The sequence below is a fragment of the Oncorhynchus masou genome, chromosome 25 (assembly GCF_036934945.1).
Source record: "Oncorhynchus masou masou isolate Uvic2021 chromosome 25, UVic_Omas_1.1, whole genome shotgun sequence".
Classification (NCBI taxonomy): Eukaryota; Metazoa; Chordata; class Actinopteri; order Salmoniformes; family Salmonidae; genus Oncorhynchus; species Oncorhynchus masou.
The window spans coordinates 21,568,505-21,593,370 of record NC_088236.1 but is presented as its reverse complement, the minus strand read 5'-3'; the positions used below and the strand labels follow the sequence as shown (position 1 = coordinate 21,593,370).

Sequence of the window (24,866 nt, the reverse complement as noted above, 5' to 3'; positions counted from 1 at the left end):
AGTATTTGGACAAATTCACTTATAGTGTATTCAATTTAGTCAAAAGATTAGTATTGGGTCCCAAATTCCTAGCATGCAATGATATCAAGTGTGACTCTACAAACTTGTTGCATGCCTTTGCAATATGTTTTGGTTGTGTTTCAAATGATGTTTTCTGCAAATACAGTACCAGTCAAACGTTTGGTCACACCTACTCATTCAAGGATTTTCTTTATGTTTACTGCTTTCTACATTTTAGAATAATAGTAAACACATCAAAACTATGAAATAACACATGGAATCATGTAGTAAACAAAAAAGGGTTAAACAAATCAAAATACATTTTGTATTCTTGAAAGTAAGACAGCTTTGCACACGCTTGGTATTCTCTCACCCAGCATCACCTGGAATGCTTTTCCAACAGTCTTGAAGGAGTTCCCACATATTGTTGGCTGCCTTTCCATCACTCTATGGTCCAACTCATCCCAAACCATCTCAATTGGTCGAGGTCAGGTGATTGTGGAGGCCAGGTTATCTGATGCAGCACTCCATCACTCTCCTTCTTGGTCAAATAGCCCTTACACAGCTTGGAGGTGTGTTTTGGGTCATTGTCCTGTTGAAAAACAAATGATAGTCCCACGAAGCACAAACCAGATAGGATGGCATATCGCTGCAGAATGCTGTGTGTGCCTTGTATTCTAAATAAATCACAGACAGTGTCACCATCACACCTCCTCTTCCATGCTTCACGGTGGGAACCACACATGCGGTGATCATCCGTTCACCTACTCTGTGTCTCACAAAGACAGGGCGGTTGGAACCAAAAATCTCAAATTTGGACTCATCAGACCAAAGGAAAGAATTCCACCGGTCTAATGTCCATTGCTCTTGTTTCATGGCCCAAGCAAGTCTCTTCTTCTTATTGGTGCCCTTTAATTGTGGTTTCTTTGCAGAAATTCGACCACGAAGGCCTGATTCACGCAGTCTCCGCTGAACAGTTGATGTTGAGATGTGTCTTACTTGAACTCTGTGAAGCATTTATTTGGGCTGCAATCTAAGGTACAGTTAACGCTAATGAACTTATCCTCTGTTGCAGATGTAACTCTGGGTCTTCCTTTCCTGTGGCGGTCCTCATGAGAGCCGGTTTCATCGTTACTCTTGATGGTTTTTGTGACTGCACTTGAATCGACTTTCAAAGTTCCTGAAATGTTCTGCATTGACCAACCTTCATGTCTTAAAAGTAATGTACTGTTGTTTTTGTCTTTGCTTATTTCAGCTGTTCTTGCCATAATATTGACTTGGTCTTTTACCAAATAGGGCTATTTTCTGTATATCTCCCCTACCCTGTCACAACACAACTGATTGGCTCAAACAGAGTAAGAAGCAAAGAAATTCCACAAAATAACATTTAAAAATGCACACCTGTTAATTGAAATATATTCCAGATGACTACCTCATGAAGCTGGTTGAGAAAATGCAAAGAGTGTGCAAATATGTCATTAAGGCAAAGGGTAGCTACTTTGAAGAATCTACAATGTAGAAAATAGTAAAAATAATGAAAAACCCTTGAATGAGTAGATGTGCCCAAACTTTTGACTGGTACTGTATGTGACGTAATACGCAATTTTCGGAGACAACCTTTGGCTCATGAGTGCTACTTTCAAAACTACTGGATTAAAAGTATACAAAAGTACTGGATAATCTCTTTAATGCGGGTGCTACAATGCAGAGGTTGACCGATTAATCGGAATGGCCGATTAATGAGGGCCGATTTCAAGTTTTCATAACAATCGGAAATCGGTAATTCTGGACTAGGCAAGTCAGTTAAGAACACGTTCTTATTTTCAATGACGGCCTAGGAACGGTGGGTTAACTGCCTCGTTCAGGAGCAGAACGACAAATTTTCACTTTGTCAGCTCGGGGGATACAATCTTGCAACCGTACAGTTAACTAGTCCAACGCAATAACAACCTGCCTCTCTCTCATTGCACTCCACAAGGAGACTGCCTGTTACGCGAATGCAGTAAGCCAAGGTAAATTGCTAGCTAGCATTAAACTTATCTTATAAAAAACAATCAATCATAATCACTAGTTAACTACACATGGTTGATGATATTACTAGATATTATCTAGCATGTCCTGCGTTGCATATAATCTGACAGAAGCAGGCGCGTAAACATTCACTCAAACAGCACTTTCGTCCGTTTTCCCAGCAGCTCTTCGTTGTGCGTCAAGCAATGCGCTGTTTATGACTTCAGGCCTATCAACTCACGAGATAAGGCTGGTGTAACCGGAGTGAAATGGCTAGCTAGTTACCGCACGCTAATCAAATAAAATAAAATGTATTTATATAGCCCCTCGTACATCAGCTGATATCTCAAAGTGCTGTACAGAAACCCAGCCTAAAACCCCAAAAATACCGATTTCCGATTGTTATGAAAACTTGAAATCGGCCCTAATTAATCGGCCATTCCGATTAATTGGCCGACCTCTAGTGTGGATAATCTCAATACTTTGTTGCCATATATCATTGGGTAGCTTGCCACCTACGTCTTGCTCCCATGCAGATTTTGTATTGCAAAGGAATGCAGATTAATGTTCTGTATTATGTCGTATAATCTGGAGATTGTGCCCTTCAGATAAGGGTTAAAATCTAAGCATCTCTCGACTGGACACTTAGTAGGCTCGAGTGGAAATGAAGGGAAATGTTTTTTGGCAAAGCTGCGAGTTTGCAAGTATCTAAAAAAGTGGGTATTGGGAATATTATGGTAAACCGTCAGAGTATCAAATGAGACAAATGTATTATCAACAAATAGGTCACAAAAAAAATCACCAGGCGGTTCCTATGCCAGCACTGGAATGCCGTGTCAATCTGTGACGCTGGGAAGATATGATTAGATGTTAATGGGGAGAAGCCGCTTGCTTGTTTAAGGCTAAAGTGATTTCGGAATTGGGACAAGATTTTAAGGGAGTTCTTAACAATGGGAATCAAAACTTGGGTGCCAAGATTCACGGACATTAGGGTGTACAGGAGCGAGACCGGAGAAGTTGGAAGGCTTGACTGTAACTCCATGATGGCCCAAGTTGGGTCATGCTTGTTTTGAAATGTAGAAACCCAATAAACACATTTAGATATATTTGCTGACCAGTAGTACTGTAAAAAATTGGGCTTATGTCTCCCTAGATATACCCTTGTCATTGGTGGATTTGACTTATTCCAAATTAAGTTGAAAATGTACCTGTCCAATTGTTTCAACATCGACATTGGCAGAAAACATGGGGATCATTTAGAATAAGTACAAAAACCTAGGTAGTAGTCACCTTAACAGAATTAATGCAACCTGTTAATGAAATGGGAAGAGATGACCACCTTATGAAATCCTGCTTAGTGCACTCCAGGAGTGTTTTGAAGTTATGTTTAAACAGAGCCTTAAATGAGTGTGTGACCTTTATCCCCAAATAAGTAAAGACCTGATGCTCCACCATAAATGGGAAATTGACATACCCAATTCCTTCTGTTAACTGATTAATGGGGAGGAGCACACTTTTTGTTGGGTTTAACTTATAACCAGAGAATGCCTCAAAACCTTGTAGCATGTCCAAGAGATAGGGTATAGACTCCACAGGGTTAGAGATGTGTAAAAGAAGATTGTCTGCATATAAGGACACCTTGTGAGTCATGTTGCCCCTCAATATTCCCTTAATCCTCTCCTCCGCCCGCATAGCGATAGCAAGAGGCTCAATAGCCATATCAAATAGGAAAAGGGATAAACAGAAACCCTGCCTAGCCCCCCAGCGGAGAGGGAAGTAGCTGGAGGTAACATTGTTGGTGCGAACAGAAGCCACTGGGGAAGAGTATAAAATCTTAATCCAGGAAAGGAATGACAGGCCAAAACCAAATCTCTCTGGTACTGTAAATAGAAATTCCCACTCAACCCGGTCGGAAGCCTTTTCAGCATCAAGAGAGATGACATCTGGCTGTAGACTTGAGAGGGCAGAATAAAAAACAACAAATAGCCGGTACATACTATAAAATGATTGCCTACCTGAGAGAAATCCGGTTTGGTCAGAGTAATTATATTAGGCATCACTGTCTCTAAATGGCACGAGAGGACCGTAGTGAGAATTTTATAACCGCAGCACAAAAAGATTATAGGGAGGTACGATTCTTGTCTTTTTTCAGCAAAACCAAAAGAGTCGCCTGAGTAAGTGTCTGTGGCAGTTTCTGACTAGAAAGGATTTCATTGTACATTGAGCTGAGAATAGGGAATAATTAAGAGGAGAATGCTTTATAAAATTCAATAGGGAAGCCATCAGGCCCAGGGACTTCACAGCTTTGCATGGACTGGATTGCCAGAGTAGCTTCATCATCACTTATTGAGGCATCCATGTTGGTTTGTTCATCTGAATTGAGACAGGGGATGACAGGGGATGTCCAAACTCCCACACAGAGTGAGACACGTCAGGTACAGTTTATCTGTAAAAATACATCAATGTGAGTTGATATGTATTTTTTAAAGGCACTACAGGATAGTAGTAGTGGGTCAAGTCGTCAAGCGCGTTGTGACACAGTACTGTTCGGAAAGCAGATATCTAGCCGGACAGGGCTATCTTCTGAGATAACAATTCTGTGATATTTGCTATTAGTTACAAAAGGAAGAATTCTATTGTCCAGCAGGAAAAAGTCATTCCTAGAGTGTGAGCGGTGGACTGGAGGAAAAAAGGAGTGGGACTGCTCCTCCTCCATCAATCAGAAAAATTATAGGATTCTAGAAATGAGTTGATTACTGCGCCTGATTTTGAAATTATATTGTTGGGCTTCGGTCTGGATCTGTCAAGACCTGGTTGCAATACACAATTGAAATCTCCGCCCAATATCAAATGATGAGAGTTAAGGTCGGGAAGTGTTGCGATGAGGTCAAAGAAAAATTGAATGTCATCCCAATTAGGAGCATAGAGGGGCGGCAGGGTAGCCTAGTGGTTACAGCGTTGGACTAGTAACCGGAATGTTGCAAGTTCAAACCCCCGAGCTAACAAGTTACAAATCTGTCGTTCTGCCCCTGAACAGGCAGTTAACCCACTGTTCCTAGGCCATCATTGAAAATAAGAATTTGTTCTTAACTGACTTGCCTTGTTAAATAAAGGTAAAAAAATCTGTGTGCTAAACCATTTCCCCATCACTGTAATATATCTGCAATAAGTATCTCAAATTACTTTGGAGGAGACAAACAGGTGGGGTGCCTTTTCTGACAAGGATGGCTGCCCCGCTGGCCTTAGCACCAATGTTGGAGTGAAATAGTTGGTGTACCTATCCTCTCTTTAGTTTGTCATGGTTGCTGGACCGGAGATGGGCCTCTTGGAGAAAAACAATGACCGGACCTAAGGACTTAAGATGAGCATACACTTGGCTATGCTTGATCACCTGGTTAATTCCTTTCACGTCCCAGCTGATAAAGCATGTGGAGCCTAGGGTATGTGTATTAGGCATAGTAATCAGACATGAATGTTAGTACGATTACATGGCCAGTGTCCTGAAAGGTCAGAGCAATAGAACATGAAGAAAATTAAAAAAGAGCTACCTAGAAGAAAACCTTGGATCCTATGCTGGGCTTCCCCCTGTTGGAAGACTGCATCTACCTCTCCTAGACGAGATCAAAATGCTACCATGAAAACCTGAACCTCAGTAGAGCTCTATCCAGGGCCAACATAATCAAGTTTACACCTAGGGGAGAGATTCTGAAGGGAACAACCTTCGTTATCTAAGATATACTATGCAATATGCATATTTGAAGGATAGTAAAACAATATATGAAAGAGAAGGTATGTTCCCCCCTCCCCCCGACAAACCCCATCCACTTGGGATTACTTAAAACATAAATAAATATTATATATACATACTGTATACACAGTCATACATATACATGCATACAGTTGAAGTCTGAAGTTTACTTACACTTAGGTTGGAGTCATTAAAACTAGTTTTTCAACCACTCCACAAATTTCTTGTTAACAAACTGTAGTTTTGGCAAGTCGGTTAGAACATCTACTTTGTGCATGACACAAGTCCTTTTTCCAACAATTGTTTACTGATTATTTCACTTAATCACAATTCCAGTGGGTCAGAAATTTAACTACACAAAGTTGACTGTGCCTTTAAACAGCTTGGAAAATTCCAGAAAATTATGTCATGGCTTTAGAAGATTCTGATAGGCTAACTGACATCATTTGAGTCAATTGGAGGTGTACCCGTGGATGTATTTCAAGGCCTACCTTCAAACTCAGTGCCCCTTTGCTTGACATCATGGGAAAATCAAAAGAAATCAGCCAAGACCTCCACAAGTCCGGTTCATCCTTGGGAGCAATTTCCAAATGCCTGAAGGTACCATGTTCATCTGTACAAACAGTACACAAGTATAAACACCATGGGACCACGCAGCCGTCATACCGCTCAGGAAGGAGACGCAATTCTGTCTCCTAGAGATGAATGTACTTTGGTGAGAAAAGTGCAAATCAATCCCAGAACAAATGCAACGGACCTTGTGAAGATGCTGGAGGAAACTGGTACAAAAGTATCTATAGCCACAGTAAAATGAGTCCTATAACGACAACCTGAAAGGCCGCTCAGCAAGGAAGAAGCCACTGCTCCAAAACCGCCATAAAAAACCCAGACTACAGTTTGAAACTGCACATGGGGACAAAGATTGTACTTTTTGGAGAAATGTCTTCTGGTCTGATGAAACAAAATAGAACTGTTTGGCCATAATGACCATCTTTATGTTTGGAGGAAAAAGGGGTAGGCTTGCAAGCCAAAGAACACCACGAAGCACGGGGTGGCAGCATCATGTTGTGTGGGTGCTTTGCTGCAGGAGGGCCTGGTGCATCACAAAAGAGATGGCATCATGAGGTATCATGAGGTAGGAAAATGATGTGGATATATTGAAGCAACATCTCAAGACATCAGTCAGGAAGTTAAAGCTTGGTCGCAAATGGGTCTTCCAAATGGACAATAACCCCAAGCATACTTCCAAAGTTGTGGCAAAATGGCTTAAGGACAACAAAGTCAAGGTATTTGAGTGGCTATCACAAAGCCCTAACCTCAAATCTATATAAAATGTGTGGGCAGAACTGAAAAAGCATGTGGGAGCAAGGAGGCCTACAAACCTAATTCAGTTACACCAGCTCTGTCAGGAGGAATGGGCCAAAACTCACCCAACTTATTGTGGGAAGCTTGCGGCAGGCTACCCGAAACGTTTGACCCAAGTTAAACAATTTAAAAGGCAATGCTACCAAATACTAATTGAGTATATGTAAACTTCTGACACACTGGGAATGTGATGTAAGATATAAAAGCTGAAATAAATAATTCTCTCTACTATTATTCTGACATTTCTCATTCTTAAAATTAAGTGGTGATCCTAACTGACCTAAGACAGGGAATTTTTACTTGGATTAAATGTCAGGAATTGTGAAAAACTGAGTTTAAATACATTTGGCTAAGGTGTATGCAAACTTCCGACTTCAACTGTACCTTCACGTATCTGACATGACATGATCATTGATGTTTACGGATCATGAAAAGCATAGTTATTTGCTGTACAACTCTGATAGGGCTAAATGTGCACAATTGTTTTGCATGGAATAATTAAACATTTGTAGTTCCGACTATGCTCAATAGGTGATGATATTAAAACAAATAGTTATAATATTTATTTCACAATCCCTTGAAAACATTATGTAGTTGTCAATGGTTTTAGCGGAGCTGGGAGTCTCATTTCTGTCTGTAATGAAGCCCTTTTGTGAGGAAAAACTTATTTGGATTGGCTGGGCTTGGCTCACCAGTAGGTGGGCCTCGCTCCCAATTGGGTGGGCCTATGCCCTCCCAGGCCCCTGCCCAGTCATGGGAAATCCATAGACTAGGGCCTATTTAATTAATTTCAATTAACTGATTTCCTTACATGAACTGTAACTCAGTAAAATTGTTGAAATTGTTGCATGTTGCGTTTATATTGTTTATTTTTATCACATGCGCCCCATAAAAATACACACTTTAATCTACACAGGTTTCACACAATTTTTGTTATTGTCGGACAATCAAAGTGGCACTAGGCTACAATCTTTGGCTCCATGTGTAGCAAGCAACGTGGGAGATTTCTAATCAATGCAAAATTGAATACAAATTATGGAATTAAATTAGCTAAATGAGAATGAGTAGGCTACAACAAGCAACCATTAGATAGGCTGTTGTTTAATCTGAATGTAGTTGTTGTAGAGAGGGATGGGAAGCTCAGCAAAATAGCTTCAATTAGCCTAGATATCTTAGGCTAATCTATTTTAGCTAACTTTATCACATCGATTTGATGCAGTCAAGAAGCACTAGAAGATGGGATGATAGATAACTTACGGTATCTACAAGTTTGTCAAACTAGCGCGGGTCTGCATGGCTACTCTCTCCCTCATGTCAAACTTATTGGCCGCTGCCCATCCCCCACACTGCTGCAAGTGAACAGATCTCCCAAGTCGCATAGCCTGCACGGCAAGCCAGTTACCAAGTTTAAACAATTACAGTGCCTTGCGAAAGTATTCGGCCCCCTTGAACTTTGCGACCTTTAGCCACATTTCAGGCTTCAAACATAGAGATATAAAACTGTATTTTTTGTGAAGAATCAACAACAAGTGGGACACAAGCATGAAGTGGAACGACATTTATTGGATATTTCAAACTTTTTTAACAAATCAAAAACTGAAAAATTGGGCGTGCAAAATTATTCAGCCCCCTTAATTTAATACTTTGAAGCGCCACCTTTTGCTGCGATTACAGCTGTAAGTCGTTTGGGGTATGTCTCTATCAGTTTTGCACATCGAGAGACTGAAATTTTTTCAGTTTTTTTACGCTTTACATCATCTTTACTAGAGGCTGTTCACCTACTAATCTCACTGCAACCCCCCTTCAGGTCTCTGATCATTACTTTGTTTCCTTTTCTGTCTCCCTCTCCTCCAACCCTACACAGATGGTCATGCGCCATCGCAATCTTCGCTCTCACTATGCTTTCTTCTTCTATCCTATCATCTCTCCCTTCTGCTAAATCCTTCTCCCCGTCTCCTGAATTTGCCTCTTCAACCTTACTCTTCTCCCTTTCCGCATCCTAGGACATCCACTGCCCCCTTTCTTCCCGGCCGGCTCGGCCCTCCCCTTCTGCTCAGCCCTCCCCTCCTACTCTGACTCATTGCGAGCTTACAGGGCTGCGGGCAGCTGAGCGAAAAAGTTTCATTCCCTTCTCTCTACCTTCTGCTGCTAGAGCCACTTTCTATCAATCAAAATGTTAAGCTTCTGCCTCTAACCGTAGGAAACTATTTACCACCTTTTCCCTCCTTAAATCTCCAATCCCTCCCTACGACTTTGTCAACTACTTTGAAAAGAAAGATGATGACATCCGCTCCTCATTCACTCAGCCTATTGAGTCCACTGGTCCCACTCACACAACTACCCTACGCCTTGACTTCTTTCTCCCCTCTCTCTCCAGATGAAATCCTGCGACTAGTGAGGTACGGCCGACCAACAACCTGCTTGCTCGACCCTATCCCTCCTCCAGATGTCTGGGGACCTTCTCCCACTCCTCACATCAACTCATCCCTGACCACTAGCTGCGTCCTCTGCCTTCAAAATGGCCAGAGTCACTCCCCACCTCAAAACCAACACTTGACCCCTCTGACGTCACACTACAGACCGGTATCCATTCATTGTGGGGCGGCAGGGTAGCCTAGTGGTTAGAGCGTTGGGCTAGTAACCGGAAGGTTGCGAGTTCAAACCCCCGAGCTGACAAGGTACAAATCTGCCGTTCTGCCCCTGAACAGGTTCCCAGGCCGTCATTGAAAATAAGAATTTGTTCTTAACTAACTTGCCTTTTTTTTAAATAAAGGTAAAATTAAATTAAATTGTCTTTCCATTACACTTCAGCGTGCGGTCTCTGACCAACTCTCTCACTATCTTCTCAGGGCAAAGAACCTTGGCGTGACCCTGGACAACACCCTGGCGTTCTCTGCAAATATCAAAGTCAGTGACTCTGCTCTACAACATACTAGTGGCAGCAGGTAGCCTAGTGGTTAGAGCCTTGGTTGCTGGATCGAATCCCATGCTGTCATTCTGCCCCTGAGCAAGGCAGTTAACCCACTGTTCCCCAGGCGCCAAAGACGTGGATGTCATTTAAGGCAGCCCCTGCACCTCTCTGATTCAGAGGGGTTGGGTTAAACGCAGAAGACACATTTCAGTTGAAGGCATTCAGTTGTACAACTGACTAGGTATCCCCCTAACCCAGGCACTTGTCATCTTCTGCAACATGCATTTGAATGGGCTCCCCGCTTGTGCCATCAAACCCCTGCACGAACTTGTTTCCCCCCCCCGACTAGTTCTGACTTTGCTGATAGCTACTTTATTGAGGAATGACTGAGATACAGTATTTTGTTGTCCAACCTAGCCATCTTAAGATGAATGCGCTAACTTTAAGTCGCTCTGGATAAGATTGTTTGCTAAATGACTAAAATGTAAATGTATATAACATTTATTGAAATGGGTTATGGCAAATAGGAAAAATATTTGGAATGTCACTCGTGCTGTGCGCTGCTGCCACTGCGAGGCGCCAGTCAAGTTCAAATAGGCTAAACCGTTGACTGTCAAATCAGATACCCAACCCTACTATGATATGTCACACATTTTCACTAATCCCCATATACAGTGGGGAGAACATTTGATACACTGCCGATTTTGCAGGTTTTCCTACTTACAAAGCATGTAGAGGTCTGTCATTTTTATCATAGGTACACTTCAACTGTGAGAGACGGAATCTAAAACAAAATCCAGAAAATCACATTGTATGATTTTTAAGTAATTAATTTGCATTTTATTGCATGACATAAGTATTTGATATATCAGAAAAGCAGAACTTAATATTTGGTACAGAAACCTTTGTTTTCAATTACAGATATCATACGTTTCCTGTAGTTCTTGACCAGGTTTGCACACACTGCAGCAGGGATTTTGGCCCACTCCTCCATATAGACCTCCAGATCCTTCAGGTTTCGGGGCTGTCGCTGGGCAATATGGACATACAGCTCCCTCCAAAGATTTTCTGTTGGGTTCAGGTCTGGAGACTGGCTAGGCCACTCCAGGACCTTGAGATGCTTCTTACGGAGCCACTCCTTAGTTGTCCTGGCTGTGTGTTACGGGTCGTTGTCATGCTGAAAGACCCAGCCACGACCCATCTTCAATGCTCTTACTGAGGGAAGGAGGTTGTTGGCCAAGATCTCGCGATACATGGCCCCATCCATCCTCCCCTCAATACGGTGCAGTCGTCCTGTCCCCTTTGCAGAAAAGCATCCCCAAAGAATGATGTTTCCACCTCCATGCTTCACGGTTGGGATGGTGTTCTTGGGGTTGTACTCATCCTTCTTCTTCCTCCAAACACGGCATGTGGAGTTTAGACCAAAAAGCTCTATTTTTGTCTCATCAGACCACATGGCCTTCTCCCATTCCTCCTCTGGATCATCCAGATGGTCATTGGCAAACTTCAGACGGGCCTGGACATGCACTGGCTTGAGCAGGGGGACCTTGAATGCGCTGCAGGATTTTAATCCACGACGGCGTAGTGTGTTACTAATGGTTTTCTTTGAGACTGTGGTCCCAGCTCTCTTCAGGTCATTGACCAGGTCCTGCCATGTAGTTCTGGGCTGATCCCTCACCTTCCTCATGATCATTGATGCCTCACAAGGTGAGATCTTGCATGGAGCCCCAGACCAAGGGTGATTGACCGTCATCTTCAACTTCTTCCATTTTCTAATAATTGCACCAACAGTTGTTACCTTCTCACCAAGCTGCTTGCCTATTGTCCTGTAGCCCATCCCAGCCTTGTGTAGGTCTACAATTTTATCCCTGATGTCCTTACACAGCTCTTTGGTCTTGGCCATTGTGGAGAGGTTGGAGTCTGTTTATTGAGTGTGTGGACAGGTGTCTTTTATACAGGTAACGAGTTCAAACAGGTGCAGGTAATGAGTGGATAACAGGAGGGCTTCTTAAAGAAAAACTAACAGGTCTGTGAGAGACGGAATTCTTACTGGTTGGTATTTTACTGTCATGCAATAAAATGCTATTTAATTACTTAAAAAATCATACAATGTTATTTTCTGGATTTTTGTTTTAGATTCCTCGCTCACAGTTGAAGTGTACCTATGATAAGAATTACAGACCTCTACATACTTTGTAAGTAGGAAAACCTGCAAAATCGGCAGTGTATCAAATACTTGTTCTCCCCACTGTACGTGCAACAGGATCCTGGTGAGACTCACCGACAATTAGGCCTATTTCACAGTGATGGTCATCATATCCACAGGTCATCATGGTGCCCACAGTGTCGTTGATCACCGACACAATGTCAATGTCAAAGTCCTAGAAATAAATAAACAGGACATAATTAACTTATCAAGTGACTTACCTAGTAGCCAGTGTGCTGTGATTGACATCATTACGCATGACGCAACACCTATGAAGATCAACAAGTAAAGATACAGGTTGTGATCAGGGTAGTAGTGCAGTTCTAGGATCAGGTCCATCATGTCCATGTGATCTTATTAATTGTCATCTAAATGTCAAAACTGATCCTAGATCAACACTAATGGTCTGTTATTAGCAGCCAATTTAAATCACACACAAATTACATATTGGTTTCCTAACCCTGTAAGTAGTCTATGGCCAAGGTATGACAGCAATCCTTGCTTTGGTTTAGTTACCCTGTGACTGTTTCCAAATCCACACATTTTAGCATTTGTGTCACAAATCCCATGCATGTTGTACTTCATGTCCAAAACATCTTCGATAAGCTACACAATCAATTTCAGATAATTTAGCATCTGAAAAACATGCTACGAACAGTATGGTTTCAGTTGAGCGTATTAGCATTTTCCCTGTATCGGAAATTGATGCTGTTGCAATGCAAGCTCTTGCTAGCTTGTTAGCTTAACTAGCTAGACATTTTACGATTTCGGGTGTATTCGTAAATTCAATCTGGAGTGCCAGAGTGCCCTCTGAGCATTTGAAAATCCAGAGCAGTGTCAGATTATCCATTTGTTAGCTCAGAGCCTTCAGAGCACACACTGGACGCTCTGACCGAGGAGTAGAGTTGATCCGAGCATTTGACCTCCCAACTGCACCCAGACACAAATGAGAGAACACCTCACTCTGACCATTTTACTTGCCCAAACAGAGCTGGTTAGGCTGTTTTCATGTTATTCAGAGCGTTGGTGACTGTAAATGTACTGCTGACAAAATAATGCTTTTTTTTGCCAACGTTTACGGACATCAGCCACATTCAACAGGTTTTGAGCATTCATAAATTCAGTTATTCTGCGCTCTGGAACACTCAGACGAGAGTGCTCTGAAATCAGAGTAGATGACCAGAATTAACAATGTCCATTGAGAAGGCACAACGACTATACCACTTAGCTAAGAATGAAGTGAATAATCAAGTCAATAAAAGCTGCGTAGTTAGCATATAGTTAATATACTGCATGGCAAGTTCGATGTATTAGTAGCCAACTCACATTAGGTAACTAGCATACCGGTACATACTGCTGTAATGCTATGTGGTTCGTAAGGATAGTGTAGCTAACAAATTGTCAGCCAACATAACGTGATGTAATTGATTTAAATCATGACTTTATTACATTACTCAACATTTTAATGTTTGGCATAATTAGTTAAAGAAATTAATTTGTATCCGATCTTGTTGGACTTCGGCTGCATATTTTCCGTCATTTTCTTCAAATCTGAAACCGTTGTGAAGCCATACCCATTTTCGGAAGAATTGAAGAATTGCATTATGGGCCCTAAAAGCACGGAAAAAGTGTCCACCGCTTGTATACTTTGCATACTTGGTCACTGGGCTCCCTCCATCTGATGGCAACATTGTCATTCTGACGGTAGTGGACCGGTTCTCCAAGGCCACCCATTTCTGCACCCTTATTGGGTTGTTGGCCAGCCTGTCCTCCGGATTCCATCCCCAATCCAACGGCCAGTCGGTGCGAGCTAATCAGGACCTAGAAACCACCATAAGATGCCTGGTCTCAACCAACCCCACTACCTGGAGTCGACAACTGGTCTGGGTGGAGTATGCTCGGAACACCCTTCCCTGTTCAGCCACGGGACTCTCCCGTTTTGAGTGCTCTATGGGGTATCAACCTCCACTCTTCCCAGAACAAGAGCAAGAGGTCCACATACCCTCGGCCCAGATGTTTGTCCTCCACTGTCGACGTACCTGGAGAAGAGCTCAAGCAGCACTTCTCAAGACCAACTTTAGGTATCGTCGCCGGACTCCAGCTCCCCGCTACCGCATTGGGCAGAGGGTATGGCGCTTTCCACTCGGGACCTGCACCTTCGAGTAGAGTCCCGCAAACTGTTCCCCCCCATCTCATTGGTCCTTTTCCCATCTCTAGGGTCCTTAGTTCCACTGCTGTCCATCTTGTGTTACCCTGTACCTTCCGTATTCACACAACTTTCCATGTGTCTAGGATTAATCCTGTGTCTCACAGCCCTTAGTCGTCTGTCTCCAGGCCCAGTCCCCCCGTCATCGATGGTCATCTGGCATACACGGTGAAATGCATCCTGGGTGTTCGACCACAGGGCAGGGGTTTCCAGTACCTGGTTGACTGGGATGGTTACGGCCCGGAGGAGAGGTGCTGGGTTCCCGCTAGAGACATCCTGGACCCGGCCCCCATCGCCAACTTTCACCCCCGAAATCCCGGTCACCCAGGTTGGGGGGGGATTCTGTCATGCCTTGATCTATTTCACCTGTCTTGGTGATTGCCAATCATTAGTCCCCGGTGTATTGATCCCTGTGTTTCTCTCTGTGCCAGTTCATCTTGTTTTGCCAAGTCAACCAGCATTTTTCCTAGCTCCTATTTTTCCCAGTCTGTTTTTTCCTGGCCCTCATGGGTTTGACCCTTGTCGATCCTGACGCCGAATCCGCCTGCCTGACCACACTAACCTGCCTATCCCCTTGGACTCTGACCTGGTTTATGAACCCTCGCCTTTCCCCAACCTGCCTTTTTGCCTAACCCTTTGGTGCAATAAATATCGGAGCTCAACCATCTGCCTCCTGTGTCTGCATTTGGGCCTCGTCATGTGCAATTATACTGCTGTCCAACTCATCACAAACCCTCTCAGTTGGGTTAAGGTCAGGTGATTGTGGAGGCCAGTTCATATGATGCAGCACTCAATCACTCTCCTTCTTGGTCAAAATAGCCCTTACACAGCCTGGAGCTGTGTTTTGGGTCATTGTACTGTTGAAAAACAAATGATATCCCAACTAGTTCGCACTTAGTGGGAATAGCGCTTGATGGTTTTGCACTTGAAGAAACATTAAGTTCTTAATTTTTCTAATTGAAATCAAATTTTATTGGTCACATACATGTTTAGCAGATGTTATTGCGGGTATAGCAAAATGCTTGAGTTTGTAGCTCCAACAGTGCAGTAATGTCGAACAAGTAATATCTAACATTTCTCTGTTGCGCCTTGTTCACCACACTGTCTGTGTGGGTGGACCATTTCAGTTTGTCAGTGATGTGTACGCCGAGGAACTTGAAGCTTTCCACCTTCTGCACTGCGGTCCCGTTGATGTGAAAAGGGGGGTCCCATTTCCTGAAGTCCATGATCAGCTCCTTTGTTTTGACCGAAGTGAGAGGTTATTTTTTTCATGGCACCACACTCCTTACCACCTCCCTGTAGGCTGTCTCGTCATTGATGGTAATCAAGAATACTACTGTTGTGTCTGCACAATGACATGGCCACGCAGTCATGGGTGAACAGGGAGTACAGGAGTGGGCTGAGCACGCAACCCTATGGGGCCACATTGTTGAGGATCAGCAAAGTGGCGGTGTTTCCTACCTTCACCACCTGGGGGTGGCCTGTCAGGAAGTCCAGGACCCAGTTGCACAGGGCAGGGTTCAGACCCAGGGCCCCAAGCTTAATGATGAGATTGGAGGGTACTAAGGTGCTGAATTCTGATCTATAGTCAATGAACAGCATTCTTACTTAGGTTTTCCTCTTGTCCAGATGGGATAGTGCAGTGCGATGGAGATTGTATCGTCTGTGGATCAATTGAGGCGGTATGCAAATTGAAGTGGGTCTAGGGTGTCAGGTAAGGTAGTGGTGATATGATCCATGACTAGTCTCTCAAAGCACTTCCTAATGACAGAAGTGGATGCAATGGGGCAATAGACATTTAGTTCAGGTACCTTTGCTTTCTTGGGTACAGGAAAAATGGGGGCCATCTTGAAGCATGTGGGGACAGCAGACTGGGACAGGAAGATTGAATATGTCCGTAAACACTCCAGCCAGCTGGTCTGTGCATGCTTGGTAGACAGGCTAGGGATGCCATCTGGCACGGCAGCCTTTGAGGGTTAACAAGCTTAAATGTTTTAATCATGTTGGCCACGGAGAAGCAGAACCTAAAGTCCTTGGTAGCGGACCGCCTCAGTGGCACTGTGTTATCCTCAAAGCAGGCGAAGAAGGTGTTTAGCTTATCTGGAAGCAAGACGTTGGTGTCCGATGTGGCTGGGTGTCCTTTTGTAGTTCGTGATTGTCTGTAGAACCTGACACATACGTCTCGTGTATGAGACATTGAATTGCTACTCCACTTTGTCTCTATACTGATTGTATTTAACCATATTCCCAGTCACCTTGCCATGGTTAAATGCAGTGGTTTCTCGCTTTGTTTGGCACAAATGCTGTCATCTATCCACGGTTTCTGGTTAGGGTAGGTTTTAATGGTCAGTCACATCTCCTGTACACTTCCTGATAAACTCTGTCACCGTATCAGCGTATTCAATGTTATTCTCAGAGGCTACCCGGAACATATCCTAGCCCGCGTGATAAAAACAATCTTGAAGTATGGATTCTGATTGGTCAGACCAGCATTGAATGGGTACAGTGCTTTGCAAAAATTCATCCCTCTTGGCGTTTTTTCATATTTTGATGCATTATACAAACAGTAATTTCAATTGATTTTTATTTGGATATTATGTAATGGACATACAAAATAGTCCAAATTGGTGAAGTGAAAAATTTGTTGAAAAAATGTCAAATTAAAAACGGATAAGTGGTGCATGCATATGTATTCACCCCCTTCGCTATGAAACCCCTAAATAAGATCTGGTGCAACCAATTACTTTCAGAAGTCACATAATTATTTAAAGTCCACGTGTGCAATCTAAGTATCACATGATCTCAGGATATCTACACCTGTTCTGAAAGGCCCCAGAGTCTGCAACACCGCTAAGCAAGGGGCACCACCAAGCAAGCAAGCGGCACTATGAAGACCAAGGAGCTCTCCAAACAGGTCAGGGACAAAGTTGTGGAGAAGTACAGGTTGGGTTATAAAAAAATACCATAAACCTTGAACATCCCACGGAGCACCATTAAAAAATTGAAAGAATATGGCACCACCACAAATCTGCCAAGAGAGGGCCCACCCACCAAAACTCATGGACCAGTCAAGGAGGGCATTAAACAGAGTCAACGATGAGACCAAAGATAAACCTGAAGGAGTTGCAAAGCTCCACAGCGAAGATTGGAGTATCTGTCCACAGGACCACCTTAAGCTGTACACTGCACAGAGCTGTCCAGAAAAAGTCATTGTTTAACAAAAAAAATTGGTGTTTACCAAAAGGCATGTGGGAGACTCCCCAAGCATGTGGAAGAAGGTACTCTGGTCAGATGAGACTGACTTTGAGCTTTTTGTCCATCAAGGAAAATGCTATGTCTGGTGCAAAATCAACACCCCATCACCCGAGAACACTATCCCCACAGTGAAGCATGGTGGCAGCATCAAGCGGTGGGGATGTTTTTCATCAGCAGGGACTGGGAAACTGGTGAGAATTGAAGGAATGATGGATAGTGCTAAATACAGGGACATTCTTGAGGGAAACCTGTTTCAGTCTTCCAGCTATTTGAGACTGGGAGATAGGGTCATTGCCCAGCTGGAAGGTGAACCTAAGCATACTGCTAAAGCAACACTCGAGTGGTTTAAGGGGAAACATTTAAAAGTCTTGGAATGACCTAGTCATTTTTTTCTTCTTGGGCCTCTATAACTATATCTATTGTTTTTATTTTTGTTGTTGTGTGATTTGGATTAATCCCCTCTACCACACGGAACCCCACTAATCTACTGACGGAATACAAGAGGTGGCTAAGGAACGCAAGAGGTGGCTAATAACAGACCTCCATCCTATGCTAGCTTGCTACCGATGGCCTGGCTAGCTGTCTAAATCGCAGTGACCCCCAACCAACCTCTCCACTCACCGGACCCTTTTGATCACTCGACTAAGCATGCCTCTCCTTAATGTCAATATGCCTTGTCCATTGCTGTTCTAGTTAGTGTTTATTGGCTTATTTCACTGTGGAGCCTCTAGTCCTGCTCACTATACCTTATCCAACCATTTAGTTCCACCACCCACACATGCAATGACATCTCCTGGTTTCAATGATGTTTCTAGAGACAATATCTCTTTCTTCATCACTCAATACCTAGGTTTACCTCCACTGTATTCACATCCTACCATACCTTTGTCTGTACATTATACCTTGATGCTATTTTATCGCCCCAGAAACTCTCTGTTCCAGACATTCTAGACAACCAATTCTTATTGCTTTTAGCCGCACCCTTATTCTACTCCTCCTCTGTTCCTCTGGCGATGTAGAGGTGAATCCAGGCCCTGCAGTGCCTAGCTCCACTCCTATTCCCCAGGCGCTCTCTTTTGACGACTTCTGTAACCGGAATAGCCTTGGTTTCATGCATGTTAACATTAGAAGCCTCCTCCCTAAGTTTGTTCTATTCACTGCTTTAGCACACTCTGCCAACCCGGATGTTCTAGCTGTGTCTGAATCCTGGCTTAGGAAGACCACCAAAAATTCTGAAATTTTAATTCCAAACTACAACATTTTCAGACAAGATAGAACTGCCAAAGGGGGCGGTGTTGCAATCTACTGCAAAGATAGCCTGCAGAGTTCTGTCCTACTATCCAGGTCTGTACCCAAACAATTTGAACTTCTACTTTTAAAAATCCACCTCTCTAAAAACAAGTCTCTCACCGTTGCCGCCTGCTATAGACCACCCTCTGCCCCCAGCTGTGCTCTGGACACCATATGTGAACTGATTGCCCCCCATCTATCTTCAGAGCTCGTGCTGCTAGGCGACCTAAACTGGAACATGCTTAACATCCCAGCCATCCTACAATCTAAACTTGATGCCCTCAATCTCACACAAAGTATCAATGAACCTACCAGGTACCTCCCCAAAGCCTTAAACACGGGCACCCTCATAGATATCATCCTAACCAACTTGCCCTCTAAATACACCTCTGCTGTCTTCAACCAAGATCTCAGCGATCACTGCCTCATTGCCTGCATCTGTAATGGGTCAGCGGTCAAACGACCTCCACTCATCACTGTAAAACGCTCCCTGAAATACTTCAGCGAGCAGGCCTTTCCAATCGACCTGGCCGGGGTATCCTGGAAGGATATTGATCTCATCCCGTCAGTAGAGGATGCCTGGATATTATTTTTAAATGCCTTCCTAACCATCTTAAATAAACATGCCCCATTCAAGAAATTTAGAACCAGGAACAGATATAGCCCTTGGTTTTCCCCAGACCTGACTGCCCTTAACCAACACAAAAACATCCTATGGCGTTCTGCATTAGCATCGAACAGCCCCCGTGATATGCAGCTGTTCAGGGAAGCTAGAAACCCTTATACACAGGCAGTTAGAAAAGCCAAGGCTAGCTTTTTCAAGCAGAAATTTGCTTCCTGCAACACTAACTCAAAAAAATTATGGGACACTGTAAAGTCCATGGAGAATAAGAACACCTCCTCCCAGCTGCCCACTGCACTGAAGATAGGAAACACTGTCACCACTGATAAATCCACCATAATTGAGAATTTCAATAAGCATTTTCTACGGCTGGCCATGCTTTCCACCTGGCTACTGCTACCCCGGTCAACAGCACTGCACCCCCCACAGCACTCGCCCAAGCCTTCCCCATTTCTCCTTCTCCCAAATCCGTTCAGCTGATGTTCTGAAAGAGCTGCAAAATCTGGACCCCTACAAATCAGCCGGGCTAGACAATCTGGACCCTTTCTTTCTAAAATTATCTGCCGAAATTGTTGCCATCCCTATTACTAGCCTGTTCAACCTCTCTTTCGTGTCGTCTGAGATTCCCAAAGATTGGAAAGCAGCTGCGGTCATCCCGCTCTTCAAAGGGGGGGACACTCTTGACCCAAACTGCTACAGACCTATATCTATCCTACCATGCCTTTCTAAGGTCTTCGAAAGCCAAGTCAACAAACAGATTACCGACCATTTCGAATCTCACCATACCTTCTCTGCTATGCAATCTGGTTTCAGAGCTGGTCATGGGTGCACCTCAGCCACGCTCAAGGTCCTAAACGATATCTTAACCGCCATCGATAAGAAACATTACTGTGCAGCTTCATTCATTGATCTGGCCAAGGCTTTCGACTCTGTCAATCACCACATCCTCATCGGCAGACTCAACAGCCTTGGTTTCTCAAATTATTGCCTCGCCTGGTTCACCAACTACTTCTCTGATAGAGTTCAGTGTGTCAAATCGGAAGGTCTGCTGTCCGGACCTCTGGCAGTCTCTATGGGGGTGCCACAGGGTTCAATTCTTGGACCGACTCTCTTCTCTGTATACATCAGAGGTCGCTCTTGCTGCTGGTGAGTCTCTGATCCACCTCTACGCAGACGACACCATTCTGTATAATTCTGGCCCTTCTTTGGACACTGTGTTAACAACCCTCCAGGCAAGCTTCAATGCCATACAACTCTCCTTCCGCGGCCTCCAATTGCTCTTAAATACAAGTAAAACTAAATGCATGCTCTTCAACCGATCGCTACCTGCACCTACCTGCCTGTCCAACATCACTACTCTGGACGGCTCTGACTTAGAATACGTGGACAACTACAAATACTTAGGTGTCTGGTTAGACTGTAAACTCTCCTTCCAGACCCATATCAAACATCTCCAATCCAAAGTTAAATCTATAATTGGCTTCCTATTTCGCAACAAAGCATCCTTCACTCATGCTGCCAAACATACCTTTGTAAAACTGACCATCCTACCAATCCTCGACTTTGGCAATGTCATTTACAAAATAGCCTCCAATACCCTACTCAACAAATTGGATGCAGTCTATCACAGTGCAATCCGTTTTGTCACCAAAGCCCCATATACTACCCACCATTGCGACCTGTATGCTCTCGTTGGCTGGCCCTCGCTTCATACTCGTCGCCAAACCCACTGGCTCCATGTCATCTACAAGACCCTGCTAGGTAAAGTCCCCCCTTATCTCAGCTTGCTTGTCACCATAGCATCTCCCACCTGTAGCACACGCTCCAGCAGGTATATCTCTCTAGTCACCCCCAAAACCAATTCTTTCTTTGGCTGCCTCTCCTTCCAGTTCTCTGCTGCCAATGACTGGAACGAACTACAAAAATCTCTGAAACTGGAAACACTTATCTCCCTCACTAGCTTCAAGCACCAACTGTCAGAGCAGCTCACAGATTACTGCACCTGTACATAGCCCACCTATAATTTAGCCCAAACAACTACCCCTTTCCCTACTATATTTAATTAATTAATTAATTTTGCTCCTTTGCACCCCATTATTTTTATTTCTACTTTGCACATTCTTCCATTGCAAATCTACCATTCCAGTGTTTTACTTGCTATATTGTATTTACTTTGCCACCATGGCCTTTTTTTGCCTTTACCTCCCTTATCTCACCTCATTTGCTCACATCGTATGTAGACTTGTTTAAACTGTATTATTGACTGTATGTTTGTTTTACTCCATGTGTAACTCTGTGTCGTTGTATGTGTCGAACTGCTTTGCTTTATCTTGGCCAGGTCGCAATTGTAAATGAGAACTTGTTCTCAACTTGCCTACCTGGTTAAATAAAGGTTAAATAAAAAAAAATATTTAAAAAAGCCCAGACCTCAATCCAATTGAATATCTGTGGTATGACTTAAAGATTGATGTACACCAGCAGGAACCCATCCAACTCGAATGAGCTGGAGCAGTTGTACCTTGAAGAATGGGCAAAAATCCCAGTGGCTAGATGTGCCAAGCTTATAGAGACATACCAAGAGACTTGCAGCTGTAATTGCTGCAAAAGGTGTCTCTACAAACTATTGACTTTGAGGGAGTGAATAGTTATGCACACTCAAGTTCTTTTTTTTTGTCTTATTTCTTGTTTGTTTTGCAAACACTATTTTGCATCTTCAAAGTGGTAGGCATGTTGTGTAAATCCAATTACACAAACCCCCCAAAAATACATTTTAATTCCAGGTGTAAGGCAACAAAATATGAAAAATGCCAAGGGGGTGAATACTTTCACAAGCCACTATACTTCAGTCAATGTGCTGATAGAACTTCTGTTGCATTTTCCTAAAATGTTCTTTGTTCAAATCCCCAGCTACAATAAATGCGTCCTCAGGATATGTGGTTTCTCGTTTGCATAAAGTCCAGTGAAGTTCTTCGAGGGCTGCCGTGGTATCGGCTTGAGGGGGAATATACACGGCTGTGACTAACCGAAGAGAATTCTCTTGGGAGGTAATAGGATTGGCATTTGATTGAGGTATTCTAGGTCGGGGGGAAAAAAAACTTGGGTTCCTGTATATTATCATAATCAAACCATAAGTAGTTAATCATGAAACATACATCCCCACCCTCCTTCTTCCCGAAGAGATTTAATCCTGTCTGCGGGTTGAACTGAGAACCCAACTGGCTGCACGGAGAGCCATGTTTCTGTGAAACAGAGCATGTTACAATCCCAGATGTCTCTCTGCAAGGAAATCCATAACCTCAGCTCATCAACTTTATTGTCCAGAGACTGAACATTAGCGAGTAATATACTTGGAAGTTCACTCTGAGTACCTCTTCTCCGCCAGCGGTGTTTTGGATCAGCCTTGGGAAACAGTTCTATTGCCCTTGTGGGTACGAACAAAGGATCCGATTCGGGAAATCGTAAACCTTATTGTAATGCTGGTAAGTTACCACCGCTCTGATATCCAAAAGTTCTTCCGCGCTGTACGTAATAACAAGTTTCTGACCTAATAATGTAAGAAAAAACACAAAAATAAAAATACTGCAAAGTTGCCTAAGGGCTAGAAGAACAGCTGCCCTCTATCAGCACCATTTTGACTGACCTTCATGTAATGATGGACTGTCCTCCATGAAGCTGGTTGAGAGAATGCCAAAAGTGTGCTCATCAAGGCAAAGGGTGGCTACTTTGAAGAAACTCAAATATACAATTTACTGATTTCTTTAACACCTTTTTTGGTAACTACATGATTCCATATGTTATTTCATAGTTCTGATATCTTCACAATTATTCTATAATGTAGAAAATAAACAAATAAAGAAAAACACTGGAATGAGAAGGTGTCCAAACGTTTGACTGGTACTGTACATATACAGAGCCTTCGGAAAGTATTTAGACCCCTTGACTTTTCCCACATTTTGTTACAATACAGCCTTGTTCTAAAATTGATTACATTATTTTTCCCCCCCTCAATCTACACACAATACCCCATAATGACAAAACAAAAAAGATTGTTAGAAATGTTTGCACATTTATTAAAAGTAAAAAACAAATACCTTATTTACAGAAGTATTCAAACCATTTGCTATGAGACTCGAAATTGAGCTCAGGTGCATCCTGTTTCCAGTGATCATCCTTGAGATGATCACCGTGCAGCCAGCCCTAGGAAGAGTCTTGATGGTTCGAAACTTCTTCCATTTAAGAATGATTGTGGCCACTGTGTTCTTGGCAAACTTCAATGCTGCAGAAATTTGTTGGTAACCTTCCCCAGATCTGTGCCTCGACACAATCCTGTCTCAGAGTTCTACTGACAATTCCTTCCAATTGTCCGGCTTGATTTTTGCTCTGACATACACTGTCAACTGTGTGAACTTATACAGACAGGTGTGCCTGTCGAAATCATGTCATATAATTTGAATTTACCACAGGTAGACCACAATCAAGTTGTATAATATATAATATAATAATATATAATATATCCCATTTAGCAGACGCTTTTGTCCAAAGCGACTTACAAGTCGGCTGGGGCCACTACTTTTACATATGGGTGGTCCCAGCGGGAATCGAACCCACGACGCTTGGCGTTGCAAGCGCCATGCTCTACCGACTGAGAAACATCAAGGATGATCAATGGAAACAGGATGCACCTGAGCTCACTTGAGTCTCATAGCAAAGGGTCCGAATAATTATGAAATTTGGTGTCTGCTCTTTATTATTAATACATTTGTAAAATAAAAAAATGTAACCCGTTTTCGCTTTGTCCTTGTGGGGCGTTTGGTGTATACTGATGAGGAAAAAAATGTACTTAATAAATTTTAGAACAAGGCTGTAATGTGATGGACATTTTATACTCAGGGCAACAGGGTAGCCTAGTGGTTAGAGCGTTGGACTAGTAACCAAAAGGTTGCAAGTTCAAACCCCCGAGCTGACAAGGTACAAATCTGTCATTCTGCCCCTAAACAGGCAGTTAACCCACTGTTCCTAGGCCGTCATTGAAAATAAGAATTTGTTCTTAACTGACTTGCCTAGTTAAATAAAGGTAAAATAACATTTTAAAAAACATGTGCTGTTCTAATAACAGCAAGTGACTGACTGAACAAATCCTCACTTATCAGTATCTGCAATTTGGCAGTACGCCTAGACCTTGTTTTGACAACTTAATATGTCAAGGTCTCAGCTTAAAGAGCAGAAGCCTCGTGAGGTATTGGTATGCCACAT

General features: G+C 43.1%; 1 protein-coding gene across 2 annotated transcripts in view; it reads right to left on the bottom strand.

Moving 5' to 3' along the window:
* Positions 1–24,866, bottom strand: part of LOC135513911 (hexokinase-2-like) — a 93,036-nt gene that overhangs the window by 35,267 nt on the left and 32,903 nt on the right. For both annotated transcript variants that reach the window (XM_064936917.1, XM_064936918.1), the window contains exon 6: positions 12,316–12,415. In XM_064936917.1, coding sequence (XP_064792989.1) covers positions 12,316–12,415 — 100 coding nt within the window. The remainder of the gene's footprint in view (positions 1–12,315; positions 12,416–24,866) is intronic.